The 19883-nt window shown below is 50.8% G+C and overlaps 1 protein-coding gene across 1 annotated transcript in view; it reads right to left on the bottom strand.

The window, feature by feature from the left end:
* LOC140191847 (cartilage-associated protein-like) overlaps positions 1–14655 on the bottom strand; it is a 49019-nt gene extending 34364 nt beyond the window's left edge. Inside the window, exons 1-2 of the mRNA XM_072249638.1 lie at positions 14168–14655; positions 3949–4098 (exon numbers count right to left, since the gene is read on the bottom strand). Coding sequence (XP_072105739.1) covers positions 3949–4098; positions 14168–14614 — 597 coding nt within the window. The 5' untranslated portion in view covers positions 14615–14655. The remainder of the gene's footprint in view (positions 1–3948; positions 4099–14167) is intronic.
* Positions 14656–19883: the final 5228 nt, after the last annotated feature.

Genomic DNA, 19883 nt, shown 5'->3' with positions numbered 1-19883 from the left:
TCTTGGTTTGTCTTGTGTTTTTGTGATATCATTCTGGAGGAATCATTTCTTAATGCCTGCATTACTAAATGACAATAAAAGAGGACTGCGTGCCCCCATAGTCTAATCTAATCTAGTAGTTTAATTGGTCATTGTAAACTGCCCCGTGATTAGGCTGGGGTTAAATTGGGCGTTGCTGGACGACGCGGCCTGAGGGGCCAGAAGGGCACTTGAGTAGGTTATGTGCAGGGACGGGGCTTTGGAATCAGTCAACGTCAGGCTTAATTATCACTGGCCAACGTCATTTCGTGGCAGCAGTACAGTATATGATGAAACTTAAAATAAACATTAAATTAGATATACAAGTTATGTAAGTAGTGCAAAAAGGCAAAACAAAAAAAATAGTGAGGTTGTGTTCATGGGTTGAGTGTCCATTCAGAGATCTGATGGCAGAGGGGAAGAAGCTGTTCCTGAATCGTTGAGTGTGTGTCTTCAGGCTCCTGTACCTCCTCCCTGATGGCAGAGGGGAAGGAGCTGTTCCTGAATCGTTGAGTGTATGTCTTCAGGCTCCTGTACCTCCTCCCTGATGGTAGCAATGAGAAGAGGGCATGTCCTGGGTGGTGGGGGTCCTGAATGATGGACACCACCTTTTTGAGGCATCGCCTTTTGAAGATGTCCTGGACGCTGGGAGGGTGGGGGAGGAACCAGCGCCCGTGACAGAGCTGGCCGAGCTCGCCACTCTTTCCGATCCTGTGCAAACAACTGCCCCCCCCCACCCCCCACCACCGTACCATGCCAGACGGGGAGCTGCAACCAGTTGGAATGCTCTCCCCGGCACACCTGGAAGAACTTGCGACGGGGAGAATGGGCCGGACGCGGGAAACTGGAACTAGTTGGGGTCGGTGTCATGGGTCAGCATGGACTGCTTGGGCCGAGTGGCCTGAATCCGTACTATGACCCTTTGACCCAAACCTTCTGGGTTGGATCTCTGCGTGGACCTACGTCCAGACTGTTCAGTCCAGAGTCACGACTCTTCATCCAGGGCTTTGCTCCACGAATGCATTAGATCAGATTATGAGGACACTCAGTCCTCGTTTATTGTCATTTAGAAATGCATGCATTAAAAAAATGATACAATGTTCCTCCAGAATGATATCACAGAAACACAGGACAAACCAAGACTAAAACAGACAAAATCACATTATTATAACATATAGTCACAACAGTGCAAAGCAATACTGTAATTTGATAAAGAGCAGACCATGGGCACGGTAAAAAAAAGTCTCAAAGTCCCGATAGCCCCATCATCTCACGCAGACAGTAGAAGGGAGGAACTCTCCCTGCCATGAACTTCCAAGCGCCGCAAACTTGCCGATGCATTGGAAGCACCCGACCGCAGTCCGACTCAGAGCCCATCCAAAAACTCCGAACCTCCGACCAGCCCTCCGACAACGAGCACCGAGCACCATCTCTGCCGAGCACTTCGAGCCCGCCCCAGCTGCCGAGCAACAAGCAAAGCCGAGGACTCGGGGCCTTCCCCTCCGGAGATTCCGGACCCCACAGTAACAGCGGCAGCGAAGCAGGCCTTTCAGAAGTTTCTCCAAATGTTCCTCCGTGCTTCTCACATCCGTCTCCATCAAATCAGGATTGTGCACAGCCTCCTACTTGACAGATAACAGATCTCATTCACTGGAGTGGCCGCTGCGAGCTGCGTCGCACCGCCATCTTCTCCTCCCGCTGACTCCCACCCTCCTCTACAGCTCATAAAGAAACCAGTCTCTGAAGAATATTCAAGCTCACAAGGAAGTTGCCGGGAGCTGAGGACCCGAGTTATAGAGGGAAAGGTTGAACAGGTTCGCACTTTATTCCCTGGAGCGTAGGAGATTGAGAGCAGATTTGATGGAGGCATACAAAATTATGAGTATAGGTATGGTTTGGGTAGCGGGGTGGAGACACATCTCTACCAAAGGACGTGTGAGGCGCTCCTTCCCTCCGCTAGCCTGCAGGTCACCCTTGGGCGAGGTGTAGCACCTGCTCAGCCCACCGATCAGGGTCACGTGAAGCCGTGGGAGCAGGTGGTGGACGGTCGTACGAGCAGCCAGTCCTGGTTATCTGACCACTGACACCAGGCGACAATCTCTGAACAGTATTGATAATGGCTGGGGGGGGGGGGGTCACCCGTCTTGTAAAGCCACACTGCCCAGAAGAAGGCGATGGCAAACCACTTGTGTAGAAAAAAATTTGCCAAGAACAGTCACGGTCATGCAAAGACCGTGATTGTCTACATCATAGCAACATGGCACACAATGTCGTTGTCATACAATATGGCACACAATGACGATGACGAAACAAGCCAGTCCACCCCACCCCACCCACCCACCCCACTGAGACTGGAACAAGAGGGTCACCGGTTAAGGGTGAAAGGTGAAATGTCCAAGGGGAACACGAGGAGGAACTTGTACAGACAGAGGCCGGAGGGAGTTGTGGAACGAGCTGGCAGCACAGGTGATGGATGCAGGTCCGACTGCAACGTTTAGGAGAAACTTGGACAGCTGCAGGTCGATGCAAACAGGCAGAATAACATTTCGGCACGGTTTAGATGGACGGAAGGGCTCCGTTTCTGCGTTGCAGTGCTCTGTGGCCGTGACTCTGAAGATAGCAACCTGACACATTAACACTTCCCCGACCGGCCCCAGACTTCCAGTGTTTATTTAGAACACAGAACAGGAGCACCGGGGGTCAACGGCTCTGGGGCATCTACCCCGGGACCCCCAAACTGTTGGCGCAGCTGCAAAGGCGGCTACACTTCATTTGGACTCGGTCGGTCACCGAAGACTCGAGCAAGTTTCTACAGATGTACCGTGGAGAGCATTCTAACTGGGTGTATCGCCGTCTGGTATGGGGGTGGAGGAGGGGGGTGCAGAGGGGCGCTACTGCACAGGACCAGGGGAAAATAAAAGCTGCAGAGAGTTGCAAACTCCCAGAAAGCTCCATAGGGACACCAGACTCCACGGTATCCGGGACATCTTCCAAACGGCAGTGGCTCAGAAAGGTGACATCCATCATTAAAGACCGTCACTAACAAGCAAATGTCCTCTTCTCATTGCTACCATCAGGGAGGAGGTACAGGAGCCTGAAGACACACACCCAACGATTCAGGAACAGCTTCTTCCCCTCTGCCATCAGGGAGGAGGTACAGGAGCCTGAAGACACACACTCAACGATTCAGGAACAGCTCCTTCCCCTCTGCCATCAGGGAGGAGGTACAGGAGTCTGAAGACAAGCACTCAACGATTCAGGAACAGCTTCTTCCCCTCTGCCATCAGGGAGGAGGTACAGGAGCCTGAAGACACACACTCAGCGATTCAGGAACAGCTTCTTCCCCTCTGCCATCAGGGAGGAGGTACAGGAGCCTGAAGACACACACTCAACGATTCAGGAACAGCTTCTTCCCCTCTGCCATCAGGGAGAAGGTACAGGAGTCTGAAGACAAGCACTCAATGATTTAGGAACAGCTTCTTCCCCTCTGCCATCAGGGAGGAGGTACAGGAGCCTGAAGACACACACTCAGCGATTCAGGAACAGCTTCTTCCCCTCTGCCATCAGGGAGGAGGTACAGGAGCCTGAAGACACACACTCAGCGATTCAGGAACAGCTTCTTCCCCTCTGCCATCAGGGAGAAGGTACAGGAGCCTGCAGGCACACACTCAACGATTCAGGAACAGCTTCTTCCCCTCTGCCATCAGATTCTTGAACCAACCCCTGAACATAACCTCACCATTCTTGCAGTATCTACTTAGTTTTCATGACATAAACATACATTTCATTTGTTTATTGCTGTGATCGTAAGTTTTACGCATTGCACCGGACTGCCAAACTTGACGACACACGCCAGCAAACAAGCCTGACTCTAACTGTGCTTCCCGTCCGCGCCCCTCGGCGTGCAGGCCTCGCCCGGACTCGGCCTACCTCGTACTCCCGAGCCTCCACGTCCACAAGGTAAACCTCGATGTCGGGGATGGACTTGTAGTAACTCATCTTCTTCTGCATTGCCGCGTCCTTCGGGTTCTTCTGCAGGAAGGTGTGGGCGGCGGAAATGGACTTCTCCAGGTTGTTCAGCTGAGGAGAGAGACGCACACGTCAAGAGTTCCCCAGGACCCCAGGAACAGAATTAGGCCATTCAGCCCGTCGAGCCTGCTCCGCCATCCCATCCTGGCCCACCTCCACCCCATTCTCCCGCCATCTGCCCCGTAACCTTTGGCACCCCGACTAAACAATAATCTATCAAATTCCGCTTTAAAGATACCCATATACCGAGCCATACTTATGACTGGGCCTCTGCGGCCGTCTGTGGCAATGAATTCCGCAGATTCACCGCCCTCTGGCTAAGTAAATTCCTTCTGTTCTCTGTCTAAACGGATGCTCCTCAATTCTGAGGCTGTGCCCTCTGGTCCTAGACTCCCCCACTATAGGAAACATCCTCTCCACATCCACTCTATCTGTGCCCTCTGGTCCTAGACTCCTCCACTATAGGAAACATCCTCTCCACATCCACTCTATCTGTGTCCTCTGGTCCTAGACTCCCCCCACTATAGGAAACATTCTCTCCATATCCACTCTATCTGTGTCCTCTGGTCCTAGACTCCCCCCACTACAGGAAACATCCTCTCCACATCCACTCTATCTGTGTCCTCTGGTCCTAGACTCCTCCACTATAGGAAACATCCTCTCCACATCCACTCTATCAATAGGTTTGAATGAGACTCCCCCCACCCCCGCCCCCACATTCTTCTAAACTCCAGTGAGTACAGGCCCAGAGCCACCAAACGCTCCTCATACGTTAACTCTTTCATTCCCGGAATAATTCTCAGGAGCCTCCTCGGGACCCTCTCCAATGCCAGCGGACACACTGCTTGCAATTCTCCAAGCGCGGTCCGACCAGTGCCCCACGAAGGCTCGGTGTTAGATCCTCCCTTTTCTCTTCTTGCCCTCCCGGGGCAAGAGGCATCCACTGCGGCAGGTGTCACGGGCCGGCCTAAATACACCCACCTAAGTCGAGGAACACGGGAGATTCTGCAGGAGCGGTTAGCGTAAACCAACTGCAAGATCAGGGGCGCAACTCTCTCGGGGGCTTGTGCGTCCTCCCTGCGGCTGCACGCGATTCCTCTGACGCTCCACAGAAGTATTGGTCAGGGCTAAGCCTGATTTATACTTCCGCGTCGCCACAAACCCTACGCAAAGCCCACGCGGATCCCTACGCCAGAGTCTGCGTTGCTGCGACGCGCACCTCTCAGAAAATGTAACCGCGCGTCGCGGCAACGCAGACCGCAACAGCTGTGATTGGTCCACTTGGTAGCACCGCATTTCCTCCTACGCTGCAATAGCTTCCCATTGGGCGACTGAAGGGCAGGGAAGGAACTCTGGCTGCAGTGCTTTCCATAAATCTTTACAGACCTCCGAAATTATGCAGGCCACATTTCGCTCCTATGAAAAAAGACGCTCGCTTCTTGTTTACCCCGAGAAAGACTACCACGACCATGGAGCCTTGCGCGGGCAGGTGTGTGCGCGAATTGCAGAGCGACGCAGACACACCAACGCACGAGTATAAACGCTCCCAATGCGCGTAAGTCACTTGCGTAGGTTACGGCGTCGAGTTGCGCAGAAGTATAAATCAGGCTTTAGTAAGTTGCAGGGGCACGCTAATTTGCCCCCAGAGGCGTGGCAACACTTAACCCTCAATTATTTGATTTGGTTCGAAGCAAATGATGCATTTTTTAATGTAGATGTGGCAAACAAAGTTAATTTTAACAGGAAATAAAGCAGCAGACACAAAATGCCCTCACCTCTCGTTTGCCCTCCTCCTGTTTCTTTATTCCATTGACACCTCCTATCCATTTTGCTTGGGTCAAGTTGTTCTCCGATCTCGGCAATTTTACCTGCCAGCGTTTCGTCAGCGGGCGAAGAGATTGTGGGGTGCCCTGCGAATGCTTGGCCATAAGATGCAGACACATGGGCCTCACGCCAACTCCCAAGCCAATGCGGGCAGAATTCCAGACCGCCGCAATTTCCTCCCGCGTCACCATCGGGTCTCCGTGGCGACCACCAAGCAGCTGACCCGTAAGCGTATCAAGGCCGAGCCTTCGGGGAACACCCCACAATCGAACAGCGCACCAGCAACGAAACATTGGCAAGTGGAGACTGCCAGGATCGAAGAGCAATTCGGCCCAACCATCGACCACCCGAGCTACACATTTTTCCGAATAATTTCCAGGTTCCATTTTTTTTTAAAAAAAAGCTTTTGCCTTTTCTACCCGTCACCTACCAGCCTCTCAGATCACTCCCCCCTCACCGATCGCCGGGCAACTTGTAATCCTCCCCCTCCCTTCACACTTTGATTCTGGCATCTGTCCCTCTTCCTTTCCAACCGAGACGAAGGACCGTATCCCGAAACGTTCACTGTTTATTTCCAACCGGCTTCACCTACCACCTTCTTCCTCTTTCCCCACCTTCCTATCCTGACGTCTTCCCCTTTCCCAACCTTCCTCTCCTGGATTAGAGAGGGTGCAGAGGGAGATTCACCAGGACGCTGCCTGGATTTGAGAGGGTGCAGAGGAGATTCACCAGGATGCCGCCTGGATTAGAGAGGGTGCGGAGGAGATTCACCAGGATGCTGCCTGGATTAGAGAGTGTGCAGAGGAGATTTACCAGGATGCTGCCTGGATTAGAGAGGGTGCGGAGGAGATTCACCAGGATGCCGCCTGGATTAGAGAGTGTGCAGAGGAGATTCACCAGGATGCTGCCTGGATTAGAGAAGGTCCAGAGGAGATTCACCAGGAAGCTGCCTGGATTTGAGAGGGTGCAGAGGAGATTTACCAGGATGCTGCCTGGATTAGAGAGTGTGCTGAGGAGATTCACCAGGATGCCACCTGGATTAGAGAGGGTGCAGAGGAGATTCACCAGGATGCTGCCTGGATTAGAGAAGGTCCAGAGGAGATTCACCAGGAAGCTGCCTGGATTTGAGAGGGTGCAAAGGAGATTTACCAGGATGCTGCCTGGATTAGAGAGGGTGCGGAGGAGATTTACCAGGATGCTGCCTGGATTAGAGAGGGTGCGGAGGAGATTTACCAGGATGCTGCCTGGATTAGAGAGGGTGCAGAGGAGATTCACCAGGATGCTGCCTGGATTAGAGAGTGTGCAGAGGAGATTCACCAGGATGCTGCCTGGATTAGGGAAGGTCCAGAGGAGATTCATCAGGAAACTGCCTGGATTAGACAGGGTGCAGAGGGAGATTTACCAGGTTGCTGCCTGTTTAAGACAGCGTGTCTTACGAGGAAGGTTTGAGCGAGCTAGGGCTTTTACACTTTGGAGTGACAGAGAAGGAGAAGCGATGAGAGACGGTATTTTATTTATTTAGAGATGGGGTGACCGGTAGCATTGTACTGAGCATAACGCTTTGCAGAACCAACGACCCGTGTTCGATTCCCACCGCCTGTAAGCAGTTTGTACTTTCTCTCCCTGTGACTGCTTGGGTTTCCCCCAGGTGCTCCTGTTTCCTCCCACAGTCCGAAGGCGTACCGTTTGGTAGGCTAATTGATCATTGTAAATCATCCTGTGATGTACCGTGGAGAGCATTCTGATAAGCTGCATCACTGGAGGGGCTGCTGCACAGGACCGAAAGAAGCTGCAGAGGGTTGTAAATCTATTCGGCTCCATCTTGGGTACTAGTCTACGAAGTACCCAGGACATCTTCAGGGAGCGGTGTCTCAGAAAGGCAGCGTTCATTATTAAGGACCTCCAGCACCCAGGGTATGCCCTTTTCTCACTGTTATCATCAGGTAGGAGGTACAGGAGCCTGAAGACACACACTCAATGATTCAAGAACAGCTTCTTCCCCTCTGCCATCAGGGAGGAGGTACAGGAGCCTGAAGACACACACTCAGCGATTCAGGAACAGCTCCTTCCCCTCCGCCATCAGGGAGGAGGTACAGGAGCCTGAAGACACACACTCAACTATTCAGGAACAGCTTCTTCCCCTCTGCCATCAGGGAGGAGGTACAGGAGCCTGAAGACACACACTCAGCGATTCAGGAACAGCTTCTTCCCCTCTGCCATCAGGGAGGAGGTACAGGAGCCTGAAGACACACACTCAACGATTCAGGAACAGCTCCTTCCCCTCTGCCATCAGGGAGGAGGTACAGGAGCCTGAAGACACACACTCAACGATTCAGGAACAGCTTCTTCCCCTCTGCCATCCAATTCCTAAACGGACATTGAACACATGAACACTACCTCACTTTCTAAAATATATATTATTTCTGTTTTTGCACAGTTTTTAAAAATCTATTCAATATACGTATACTGTAATTTATTTATTCATTTTTATTTTTTTCTCTTCTATATTATGTGTTGCATTGAACTGCTGCTGCTAAGTCAACAAATTTCAGGACACATGCCGGTGATAATAAACCCGATTCTGATTTTTTTTAGGCATCCGTTAGTCTTGCGAGACCATGGATCTGCACCTGGAAAGTCTTCACTCTCCAGGGTGCAGGCCTGGGCAAGGTTGTATGGAAGACCAGCAGTTGCCCATGCTGCAAGTCTCCCCTCTCCACGCCACCGATGTTGTCCAAAGGAAGGACATTAGGACCGATACAGCTTACAGCTGATTCTGATTAGGCTAGGATTAAATCGGGGGTTGCTGGTTGGCCCAGCTCAAAGAGCTGAATGCCTATTCCACGCCATATCGCAACAAAACTCCTTTTTTAAAAAAAAATACAGCGCGGAACATGCCTTTGCTGAGCCGGGACGCCCAGCAACTCACCGATTTAACACACGGCTAAATCGCAGGACAACTTAGAATCAGCAGCCAACCTGGTCTTCAAATTTGACCTGTGGGAGGAAACCAGAGCCCCCCGGAGGAAACCCCCTGCGGACAGGGCCGGAATTGGACTCTGAACCCCGGAAAGCCCCCGAGCTGCGATGGTGTTGCACAAATTGCTACACTTCCCCGGGTGCCCTAGAGGTTTGAGGCATAAGCAGAGCGGACTGCCCGAGACTTTATCCCCAGGATGGGAAAAGTGGTTAATGCAGCAGGGCCCGATCTTAGGGTGATTAGGGGGATGTCAGAGAGGGGTTTTTTTTTGCACTGGGTGTGGTGGCTGTGTGGAACGGCCTGCCAGGGGTGGTGGTAGAGGCAGAACTTTTAACAGACTCTTAGAGAACCTACTCTGGAAACTGCCTAGAATTTCCCCACCACATAACCCTCTACTTTTCTAAGCTCCATGTACCTATCTAAGAGTCTTTTAAAAGACCCTGTCATATCTGCCTCCACCACTGTCGCCGGCAGCCCATTCCACACACTCACCAGTCTCTGCATAAAAAACTTACCCCTGACATCTCCTCTGTACCTACTTTCAAGCACCTTAAAACTGTGCCCTCTTGTGCTAGCCATTTCAGCCCTGGGGAAAAGCCTCCGACTATCCACACGATCAATGCCTCTCATCATCTTGTACACCTCTATCAGGTCACCTCTCATCCTCCGTCGCTCCAAGGAGAAAAGGCCGAGTTCACTCAACCTATTCTCATAAGACATGCTCCCCAATCCAGGCAAAATCCTTGTAAATCTCCTCTGCACCCTTTCTATGGTTTCCACATCCTCCCTGTAGTGAGGCGATCAGAACTGAGCACAGTACTCCAAGTGGGGTCTGACCAGGGTCCTATATAGCTGTAACATTACCTCTCGGCTCTTAAACTCAATCCCACGGTTGATGAATGCCAACACACCATACGCCTTCTTAACAACACTGTCAACCTGCACAGCAGCTTTGAGTGTCCCGTGGACATAGACCCCAAGATCCGTCTGATCCTCCACACTGCCAAGAGTCTTACCATGTCTTCAAACTTGACCCACCAAAATGAACGACTTCACACTTACCTGGGTTGAGCTCCATCTGACGCTCCTCAGCCCAGATCTTCATCCTACTGACGTCCCACTATAACCTCTGACAACCCTCCAAACTACCCACAACACCCCCAACTTTTGTACCATCAGCAAACTTACTAACCCATCGCTCTACTTCCTCATCCAGCTCAGTTCATCTCCAACATTTTTGTCCTGTAATTTTCCGGTTCTCCTTTCCGATTCCCAGCCTACTGTTATTATGCAGTCACAGCACCAAAACAGGCCCTTTGGCCCATCTAGTTCGTGCCAAACCATTATTCTGCCTCGTCCCATTGACCCCCACCTGGACCGCAGACCCCCCCCCAACCATGTACCCATCCAAACTTCTCTTAAACGTTGAAATCGAAATCGCATGCACCACTTGCACTGGCAGCTCTCACTGGCCCTCTGAGTGGAGAAGTTTCCCCCCATTTTAACTTTCACTGTTAACCCACGACCTCCACCCAACCTCAGTGGGGGAAAGTCTGCTTGCATTTACCCTACCTGCATCACTCAAAATGTTGTATGCCGCTGTCAAATCTGCCCTCCAGGGAATAAAATCCAAACCAATTTAACCTTTCCCAACAACTCATGTCCCGGCCACATTCTTGTCTACCTTTCTCTGCACTCTTACAAACCGATTGACATCTTTCCCATAGGCGGGTGACCAGAACCGGGGCACGCGCCCGCTGGCAGCTGGTCGCACCCTCACGCTGCCCCCTGGGTTAGTTCTGCCGAAATATCCCGCCAACACCCGCCTAAAGGCCATTCACCTCTCGGCGGGATCTCACGTCGGTTTCGGAAAGATGTATTCAGTGGTAACACATTTTGAGAACAGTGACGGCACGTACTGGTCCCGGTATGCCCCAATTAACCGGAATCTACTGCACCTCCATCAAATCTCTCCTCACACTCCCATGCTCCAGGAAATAAAGTCCTAACCTATTCAATACTTTCTCTACAACGCAGGTCCCAGCAACATCCGTGTATAATTTTCTCTGTACTCTTTTCAATCTTATTGACCTCCAGGGCAGATCGCGCTTTGTGTAAAATGACATTCCCCCCTATACTTCCTGCCAAGTTCCCCTGAAGCATTTCACCTTTCACCCTCAACCCATGACCCGTGACCCTTAACCCATGACCCTGTGCTCAGTGGAATAAGCCTGCCTGCACTTACCCTATCTATAACCCCCCCCCCAACATAATTTTGTATCATTCTTCACAGGCCATGTCATATGACATGGGCGATCACGGTCTTTGACCACAGTTGTTCTTGGCAAAAGTTTTCTAACATAAGTGGTTTGCCATCGCCTTCTTCTGGGCAGTGACTTTACTAGATGAGTGACCCCCCACCCCCCCACCTACAGTCATTATCAATACAGGCATCCGTTAGTCTCATGAGAAGGTAAATCCAGGCAGGCTTATTCCACATTATAGGAGGTCAGTATTGGAGTGAATTTTTGGGGTCAGGACATAGACATTTAGCAACTGAATTTGGCTACCAGTCTTCATATCTGAATATGTGTTGGGGATTTAATTTGGGGTGCAGATCTGAACTTTATATATAGGCATCCGAGACCATGGATTTGCACCTTGGAAGGTCTCCAGGGCGCAGGCCTGGGCAAGGTTGTATGGAAGACCGGCAGTTGCCCATGCTACAAGTCTCCCCTCTCCACGACACCGATGTTGTCCAAGGGAAGGGCATGAGGACCCATACAGCTTGGCACCGGTGTCATCGCAGAGCACTGTGTGGTTAAGTGCCTTGTTCAGGGACACAACACGCTGCCTCGGCTGAGGCTCGAACTCACGACCTTCAGGTCGCTAGTCCAATGCCTTAACCACTTGGCCAACACAGCCATCATCAATACTCTTCATAGATTGTCTGCCTCGCGTCAGTGGTCGCGTCACCAGGACTTGTGATCTGCACCGGCAGGGTTTAGTGAGTTGCGGCCTTGGGGCTGCCCCCAGCGGTTCCTCGGACCGCGCCGGCCGGTCGACGCGAACGATTGCATTCCATCGGATGTCCGAATGTACGTGTGACCAAATAAAGCAAACTCCCCGCCACACAGTCACAGCGTTTGGAACAAGGACCTATAGAGGAGACACACACACACACACACACACACACACACACACAGCCGGTGGGAATCAGCAGCTCAGGCAGCATCTATGGAGAGGCAGTACGCGGTTGACGTCTTGGCCCCGAGACCCCTCACCAGGACACGCGGGATAGAAAGGTTTAAGGAGGAGGGGTTCCCAGCCTGACCCCCTCGTAATAAGACCATGAGATATAGGAGCAGAAGTAGGCCATTCAGCCTGCCATTCAATCACGGGCCGATGCAATTCTTCCAGCCCTCCTCACAAGGTCGAGGAACCCCCGGTTTAGAGGGATACGGGCCTCAGCAGGAAAAGTGGGGCTAGCTGGGTGAGGCAGCATGCAAGAGACGGGCCGAAGGGCCCCTGTTTCTGTGCTCCGTTACTCTGTGAATCCGCGATCCCGTCTTGTCCCGAACAGCGGAAGGTCAAAGGGTTTCAACTCCTCCTGGATAGTCTCCTCCAGCTCCCCTTTACCCGTCTACATCTGCTGAATGGAATTCCAGCATCGACAGAATCTCTTTATATTTATTGTGTGTGTGTGTGTGTGTCTAGTTTTTAAAAACTGTGTTCTTATCTTAGCGTTATCCGGAGCAATAATTATTTTGTTCTCCTTTACACTTGTGTACTGGAAACGTCAGTAAACAATCTTGAGTCTCCATGCACTGGAAAACCTCGACGGGCCGAACGGCCCAGTTCTGGTCCTGCGTTCTATGGTGCTCACCTGAACTCTCCTTCCTGCACCGGCGGCTGCCAAGGTTTGGAGCCCTCGCTTTCCTCCCCGAAATTTGTCCGCCTTATCTGCCGCCGACCTCTCTCCGTGACCCCCCCCCCACCCGCATGTCAAAACCTTCAAAATGGACCTGCTCCCGTCGTTAGAACCTAAGGGGGTCCTAAACTCTGTGTGTGTGTGTTTGTGTGTGTGTCTGTCTGTGTGTGGAGGAGATGGATAATTTGTGTAATTCAGTCGGCCCAGCGGCCGGATGAGTGGGGAAAGGCGCGATCTCCCTCCTGGCCCCACCGGGGAGGGAGGGCGATGTCGTAGCGAGCGAGCGAGCGAGCTGTCAGTCAGCGGGACCACTGGCTCGGGTCGGGAGGAGCCGAGCGCCGACCCAAGTACGTGGCATTTCTCACACAGACCCCTCCTGCAACTCCAGACAGTAACGGGGGAGTGGGACTGAGGGACAGTGGAAAGACACCTTCGGGACGGGACGGGACGGGGCGGGGCGGGGAGAAGAGAAAAAAAACTAATTTGGCGTAAGGGAAACGGACTGGTCCCGACACCCACTTTCGGAGTTCGTGAGATGGGGAGGAGGGGGTGAGGAAAGACAGAGGACGAGGATGGAGGGGAAAAATAAAGGGAGGTATGGAGGGGGAGAGGAGGGAAATAGTGGGGTGGAGACGGCAAGATTTTTTTTTAAAAACTGTATCCAGAAGATTACACCATCGCCGACCCGGTCTGATTCCACGGGGTGGAATTTATGTCAAACCGTAGGACGATAGGAGCGGAATTAGGCCCATTCGGTCCATCGATACTGTCTCGCCATTCGGTCACGGCTGATTTACTATCCCTCTCAACCCCCATTCTCCTGCCTTCTCCCCGTAACCTCTAACGCCCCCGACTAATCAGGGAAACCTCCGCTGTAAATACACGCAATGACTCACTCTCCCGCCGCCGCCCTGAGAGAGAGAGAGGGGAGAGAGACAGAGAGAGGGAGATATCGCGGAATCTAGAGAAGCGAAGAGAGTTCAGACAGGCAGTGTTTCCCATCTCAACCCATTTTTTTAAAAAAAGAGTCGAGGCGCGTTCACTGCAAGCCGGCATTCACACCCCATATACGCGCGGGACAGCACGTACCCCCGCGACCGCGCTTGGTACAAAAGTATCTGTGAACTAGGAACACAAAATATTCTGCAGATGCTGGAAATCCAGAGCAACACACACACACACACACACACACACAATGCTGGAGGAACTCAGCAGGTCTGGATGTACAGACAGTGGATGTGTTTTTTTTGGGGGGGGGCAGGACGAGATCTTTCATCTGAAGTCTGGGGGCCGAGATTTCCACAGATGCTGCCTGCCCTGCTGAGTTCCTCCCGCACTCCGTGCGCGAACGTCTCGACACGCCGCGGCCGCCGGTCGGTGCCCACCTGGAAGAAGGCGTTCTCCAAGTACTTGTAGGGGACGCGGTTCTCCATCTGAACGAGGGTCTCCCTGTCCGGGGGGGCGAGCCTAAAGACAGGCAGCGACCGCTTGCAGCGCCTGAGGCACGCGGCCCGGTGCAGGATGTGGCCGAAGGTCCGGAGCTCGTCGAGGTCGGGACCGGACGGCGGCCGCCCGGGGCTCAGCCGGCACTCGGCGCCGCAGTGAGCCTGGCTCTCCCGCAGCAGCCGGTGCAGCCGCAAGCTCAGCTCCAGGTAGCGGATGCTCTCCCGCCAGTGGCCCGCCGCGAACTGCTCCAGCGCGTAGCGGTACGCCGAGTCCAGCGGCACCAGCTCGTCCCGCGGGAAGCTGCGCCAGCTATACTTCTCGTACTGGGCCGCTGTCAACAGCACGCCGCCCAGCAGCAACACGGCGCAGCGGCTCGCCCGCTCCATCCCCCTCCCACCACCAACTGGCTACCGACTTAGCACGGGGGCCAGGCCCGGCGAGGCAGCTGGGACCCCACCAGGTCCTAAAACCCTCCTCCTTTCAGCCTCTCTCCTCCCCGATCTGCTGAACTCCCAATCACCGGGTAATCCGAGATTCAAGATTGCTGATAGTAATTTTCCAGTACTCGAGTGTAAAAGAAAACTCCTCCACTATTTTAATATTTCCTGTCAGGAACCTATCAACTTTCGCCTCTAACTTTCTTTTTGTTAAACAGCTGCGCTCGGAGCAGGAATTTTTTTTTCCCAACACGGCCCTGAAAGTTACACTCCATTTTAAATATATATGGGCACATGCAAGAAATGCAAGCCGCAACTCACCACACAAGTTGTCAGAGCAACCGACAGGCACGATGGCAAGAAGTAAAATGTTTTGGCTAGATGGCGTCGGCGTTCAGCGGGGCTGCCAGTTCATTGAGGATGAGCTACCGGCTTCCATTCTGTGTTTACTGTTACCATTTGTAATCTGTGCTGCAACTTGAAACACTGACAATGTAAATATGTTGAAGATCTGAAATGTTTATTACTTAAAAGATTTGTGGAATTTATTTATTTATACTTTACTGTCGCCAAACAATTGATACTAGGATGTACAATCATCACAGCGATGTTTGATTCTGCGCCTCCCGCTCCCTGAAGTACAAATCGATAGTAAATATTAAAAATTTAAATTATAAATCATAAATAGAAAAGGGGAAGTAAGGTAGTGCAAAAAAACCGAGAGGCAGGTCCGGATATTTGGAGGGTACGGCCCAGATCCGGGTCAGGATCCGTTCAGCAGTCTGATCACAGTTGGAAAGAAGCTGTTCCCAAATCTGGCCGTACGAGTCTTCAAGCTCCTGAGCCTTCTCCCGGAGGGAAGAGGGACGAAAAGTGTGTTGGCTGGGTGGGTCATGTCCTTGATTATCCTGGCAGCACTGCTCCGACAGCGTGCGGTGTAAAGTGAGTCCAAGGACGGAAGATTGGTTTGTGTGATGTGCTGCGTCATGTTCACGATCTTCTGCAGCTTCTTCCGGTCTTGGACAGGACAACTTCCATACCAGGTTGTGATGCACCCTAGAAGAATGTTTTCTACGGTGCACCTATAAAAATTAGTGAGGGTTTTAGGGGACACGCCAAATTTCTTTAGTTTTTTTCAGGAAGTAAAGGTGCTGCTGGGCCTTCTTGGCAGTGAACTCTGCTTAGTTGGACCAAGTCAGGTCATTTGTGATATTGACCCCGAGGAACTTAAAGCTTTTGACCTGTTCCACTTGCACACCACCAATGTAAATTGGGTCGTGCAGTCCACTACTCCTTCTGAAGTCAACAACCAATTCCTTCGTCTTGCTGACGTTGACAGATAGGTTATTGTCTTCACACCATGCCACCAGGTTCTTAATTTCCTCTCTGTACTCAAACTCATCATTACCCGAGATACGGCCTACATATTGTTGTGTCATCAGCAAACTTATATATTGAGTTTGATGGAAACTTGGCTACACTTGAGTACAGCAGGGGGCTGAGTATACAACCTTGTGGGGCACCGGTGCTCAGCGTGATTGTAGAGGAGAGCTTGTCCCCTATTTTTACAGCCTGGGTCCTGTCTGCGAGGAAGTTGAAGATCCAGCTGCAGATCTGAGTGCTAAGGCCCAGGTTCCGGAGCTTAGGAATCTGTGTCTTATTGAGACACAGATAGCCCCTTCCGGCCCTTAGACCCACACCGCCCCAATAACCCCCAATTTAACCCTAGCCTAGTCACGGGACAATTTACAATAACCAATTAAACTACCAACCCTAATGTCTTTTGGATTGTGGGAGGAAACCAGAGCACCCGGTGGAAACCCACGTGGTCACGCCGAGAACGTGCAAACTCCTCGCAGGCAGCAGCAGGAATTAAACCCGGGTCCCGGGTACTGTAAAGCGCCGTGCTCACCACTGCGCTGCCTGTAAACACGTAATTAATTACAGGGCATTTCACAGTTATATTAACACAGTTTCCCAAATGATATTAGCTTTATATAAAAAGAAATTTCCAGCTGGCGTGGCGACGAAGGCTATGTGCACGGGGACATTTCAGTTACTGCGTGGCCATGTACTTATGCGGCTTAGAGGGAACAGTTGGCAACCTAGCGCCACTTTATCAACATACAATCTATATATATATAGATTGTAATAGACAATAGGTGCAGTAGGCCATTCAGCCCTTCAAGCCAGCACCACCATTCACTGTGATCATGGCTGATCATCCACAATCAGTACCCTTTTCCTGCCTTCTCCCCATATCCCTTCACTCCGCTATCTTTAAGAGCCCTATCTAACTCTTTCTTGAAAGAATCCAGAGAATTGGATTATATATATATATATATATATATATATATATATATATATATATATACACACACACACACACACATATATGTAAATAAGCAAACTTAAGTATTTATATTTATTGTAATTTAAGAAATTATTGTGTTATTTATTAAAATGTAATTTTTGCATTGCATCAGATCTGGGAACAATTATTTTGTTTTCCTTGCTGCTGAACAGATCCTGACCTGGATCTGGGCCGTACCCTCCAAATATCCGGACCTGCCTCTCGGACTTTTGCACTACCTTACTTCCCCTTTTCTATTTTCTATTTCTGATTTATAATTTAAATTTTTACTATCGATTTGAACTCCAGGGAGTGCGAAGCGCAGAATCAAATATCGCTGTGATGATTGTACGCTCTAGTATCAGTTGTTTTAAGGTGACTCAAGTCATGCACAGGAATTATAATTATTTATTATAATTCTTTCTTTCTTTTTTTATTTGCAGTTTGTTCTCTTTTGCACTCCGGTTGAACGCCCAAGTTGTCACGGTCTTTCATTGATTCTGTTATGGTTACTATTCTATTATAGATTTATTGAGTATGCCTGCAAGAAAATAAATCTTGGGGTTGTACGTGGTGACAGAGATGTACTACAATAATAAATTTTTTAGATTATGAGGACATGCAGTCCTCTTTTATTGTCATTTAGTAATACATGCATTAAGAAATGATACAATATTCCTCCGGTGTGATATCACAAAACACAGGACAGACCAAGACTGAAAAAACTGACAAAACCACATAATTATAACATATAGTTACAACAGTGCAACAATACCATAACTTGATGAAGAAGTCCATGAGCACAGTAAAAAGTTCAAAGTCTCTCAAATCTCCCACATCTCACGCAGACGGGGGAAGGAAGAAAAACTCTCCCTGCTATGCCCGACCACAGTCCGACTCTGAGTCGTCTGAAAACTTTGATCCTCTGATCAGCTCTCCGACACCGACACTCTCTCTGTGTGCCATCTCTATCCAAACTATTCGACCTCAATCTCAGTTGCCAACAGCAGGCAAGGCTGGGGGATTTTGAGGCCTTCCCTCCGGAAGATTCCCAACTGCGCAGTAATGACCGCAGCGAATGAGCGTTTCGGAAATTTCTCCAGATGTTCCTCTGTGCTTTCACACCTGTCTCCATCAAATCAGAATTGTCCACGGCCCCTATTTAACGGATACGATATCATTTTTCACCGGAGAGCTGCACACGCACGACGCGCTGCACTCTCTCCTCCAAGCCTTAACTGAACTTTAAATTTTACTTCAAAATTTACTTTGAACTTTGATCTTGGTGAGCCTCCATTGGACACGGCCTGCTGTGATACACACTAAGAGATTCTGCAGACGCTGGAAATCCACAGCAACACACACACAAAATGCTGGAGGAACTCAGCAGGTCAGGCAGCATCAGCAGAGGAGGATAAACAGTCGACGTTTCAGGCCGAGATCCTTCATGGGGACTGGGAAACGAAGTGGGGGGGGGTCAAAAGTCCTCCCCTTTACCCCTAATTGGCCTTTTTATTTCAGCTTCTGTCCTCTGCCTTTCCAGTCCTGATGAAGGGTTTCAGACAAAAACGCCGACTCTTTATTCCTTTCCAGAGATGCTGCCTGATCTACTGAGTTACTCCAGCATATTATGCATATAAATTAATTTTATGTATGTAAAATTATACTACACACATATACGTAAATCTAGGGAAGACAATCTCCAGCCCTGCCAAACGTCTGAGTCGCGAGCCCACCCTGAAACCGCCCCCCCGCCATTCGTATGGGTGCTGCATGATTCGTCACCCTGTTACAAATCAGTGCCGAGAGGTAACAGACAGCACACCACATACAATTAAAAGATTTAGCTTTAAAATTCTTGATTTGACTAAAGGGTGAGTAAAGAAAGAACCAGAAAAGGGCCCATTAGGTCTAACGTGCACACGTTGGAGCTCGCGGTTTTCCCTTCGCCGGTCCTCCCTCGATCTCACCCCGGGCTTTGTCGAATCCTGGCCCCACTCCAGGTCGAGTCTTACCACCTCCTCTCTCTTCATCTCCTTAACAAAAGCCCCAGGCCCAACCTTGGTGTCCCTCACCAGAGAAACATCCCCTTAATCCGGCCATCCCAACTGGATGGCACACGATTCTCCCCTCTCTTATCTTCAACAGTAACCTGAAAAAGCAGCTTGTAGAGAACACACAGCAGAACAGTAAAAAAATACGAACCAGGGCATTACACACACACACACACACACACACAGTCTCTCTCTCCCTATCCATCCCATAGGATGATGATGGTTCCTTTCAGTCAGTTAGTGGGGTTCAGGAACAGTTATTACCCCTCAACCATCAGGAAGGAGGTACAGGAGCCTCAGGACCCACACCACCAGGTTCAGGAACAGTTATTACCCCTCAACCATCAGGAAGGAGGTACAGGAGCCTCAGGACCCACACCACCAGGTTCAGGAACGGTTATTACCCCCCTCAACCATCAGGAAGGAGGTACAAGAGCCTCAGGACCCACACCACCAGGTCCAGGGACAGTTATTACCCCTCAACCATCAGGAAGGAGGTACAGGAGCCTCAGGTCCCACACCACCAGGTTCAGTAACAGTTATTAACCCCTGAACCATCAGGAAGGATGTACAAGAGCCTCAGGACCCACACCACCAGGTTCAGGAACAGTTATTATCCCTCAACCATCAGGAAGGAGGTACAGGAGCCTCAGGACCCACACCCCCAGGTTCAGGGACAGTTATTACCCCTCAACAATCAGGAAGGAGATACAGGAGCCTCAGGTCCCACACCACCAGGTTCAGGGACAGTTATTACCCCCCAACCATCAGGAAGGAGGTACAGGAGCCTCAGGACCCACACCCCCAGGTT

The sequence above is a fragment of the Mobula birostris genome, chromosome X (assembly GCF_030028105.1).
Source record: "Mobula birostris isolate sMobBir1 chromosome X, sMobBir1.hap1, whole genome shotgun sequence".
Classification (NCBI taxonomy): Eukaryota; Metazoa; Chordata; class Chondrichthyes; order Myliobatiformes; family Myliobatidae; genus Mobula; species Mobula birostris.
The sequence above is the reverse complement of the archived record's forward strand: the minus strand, read 5'-3'. Positions and strand labels throughout refer to the sequence as shown.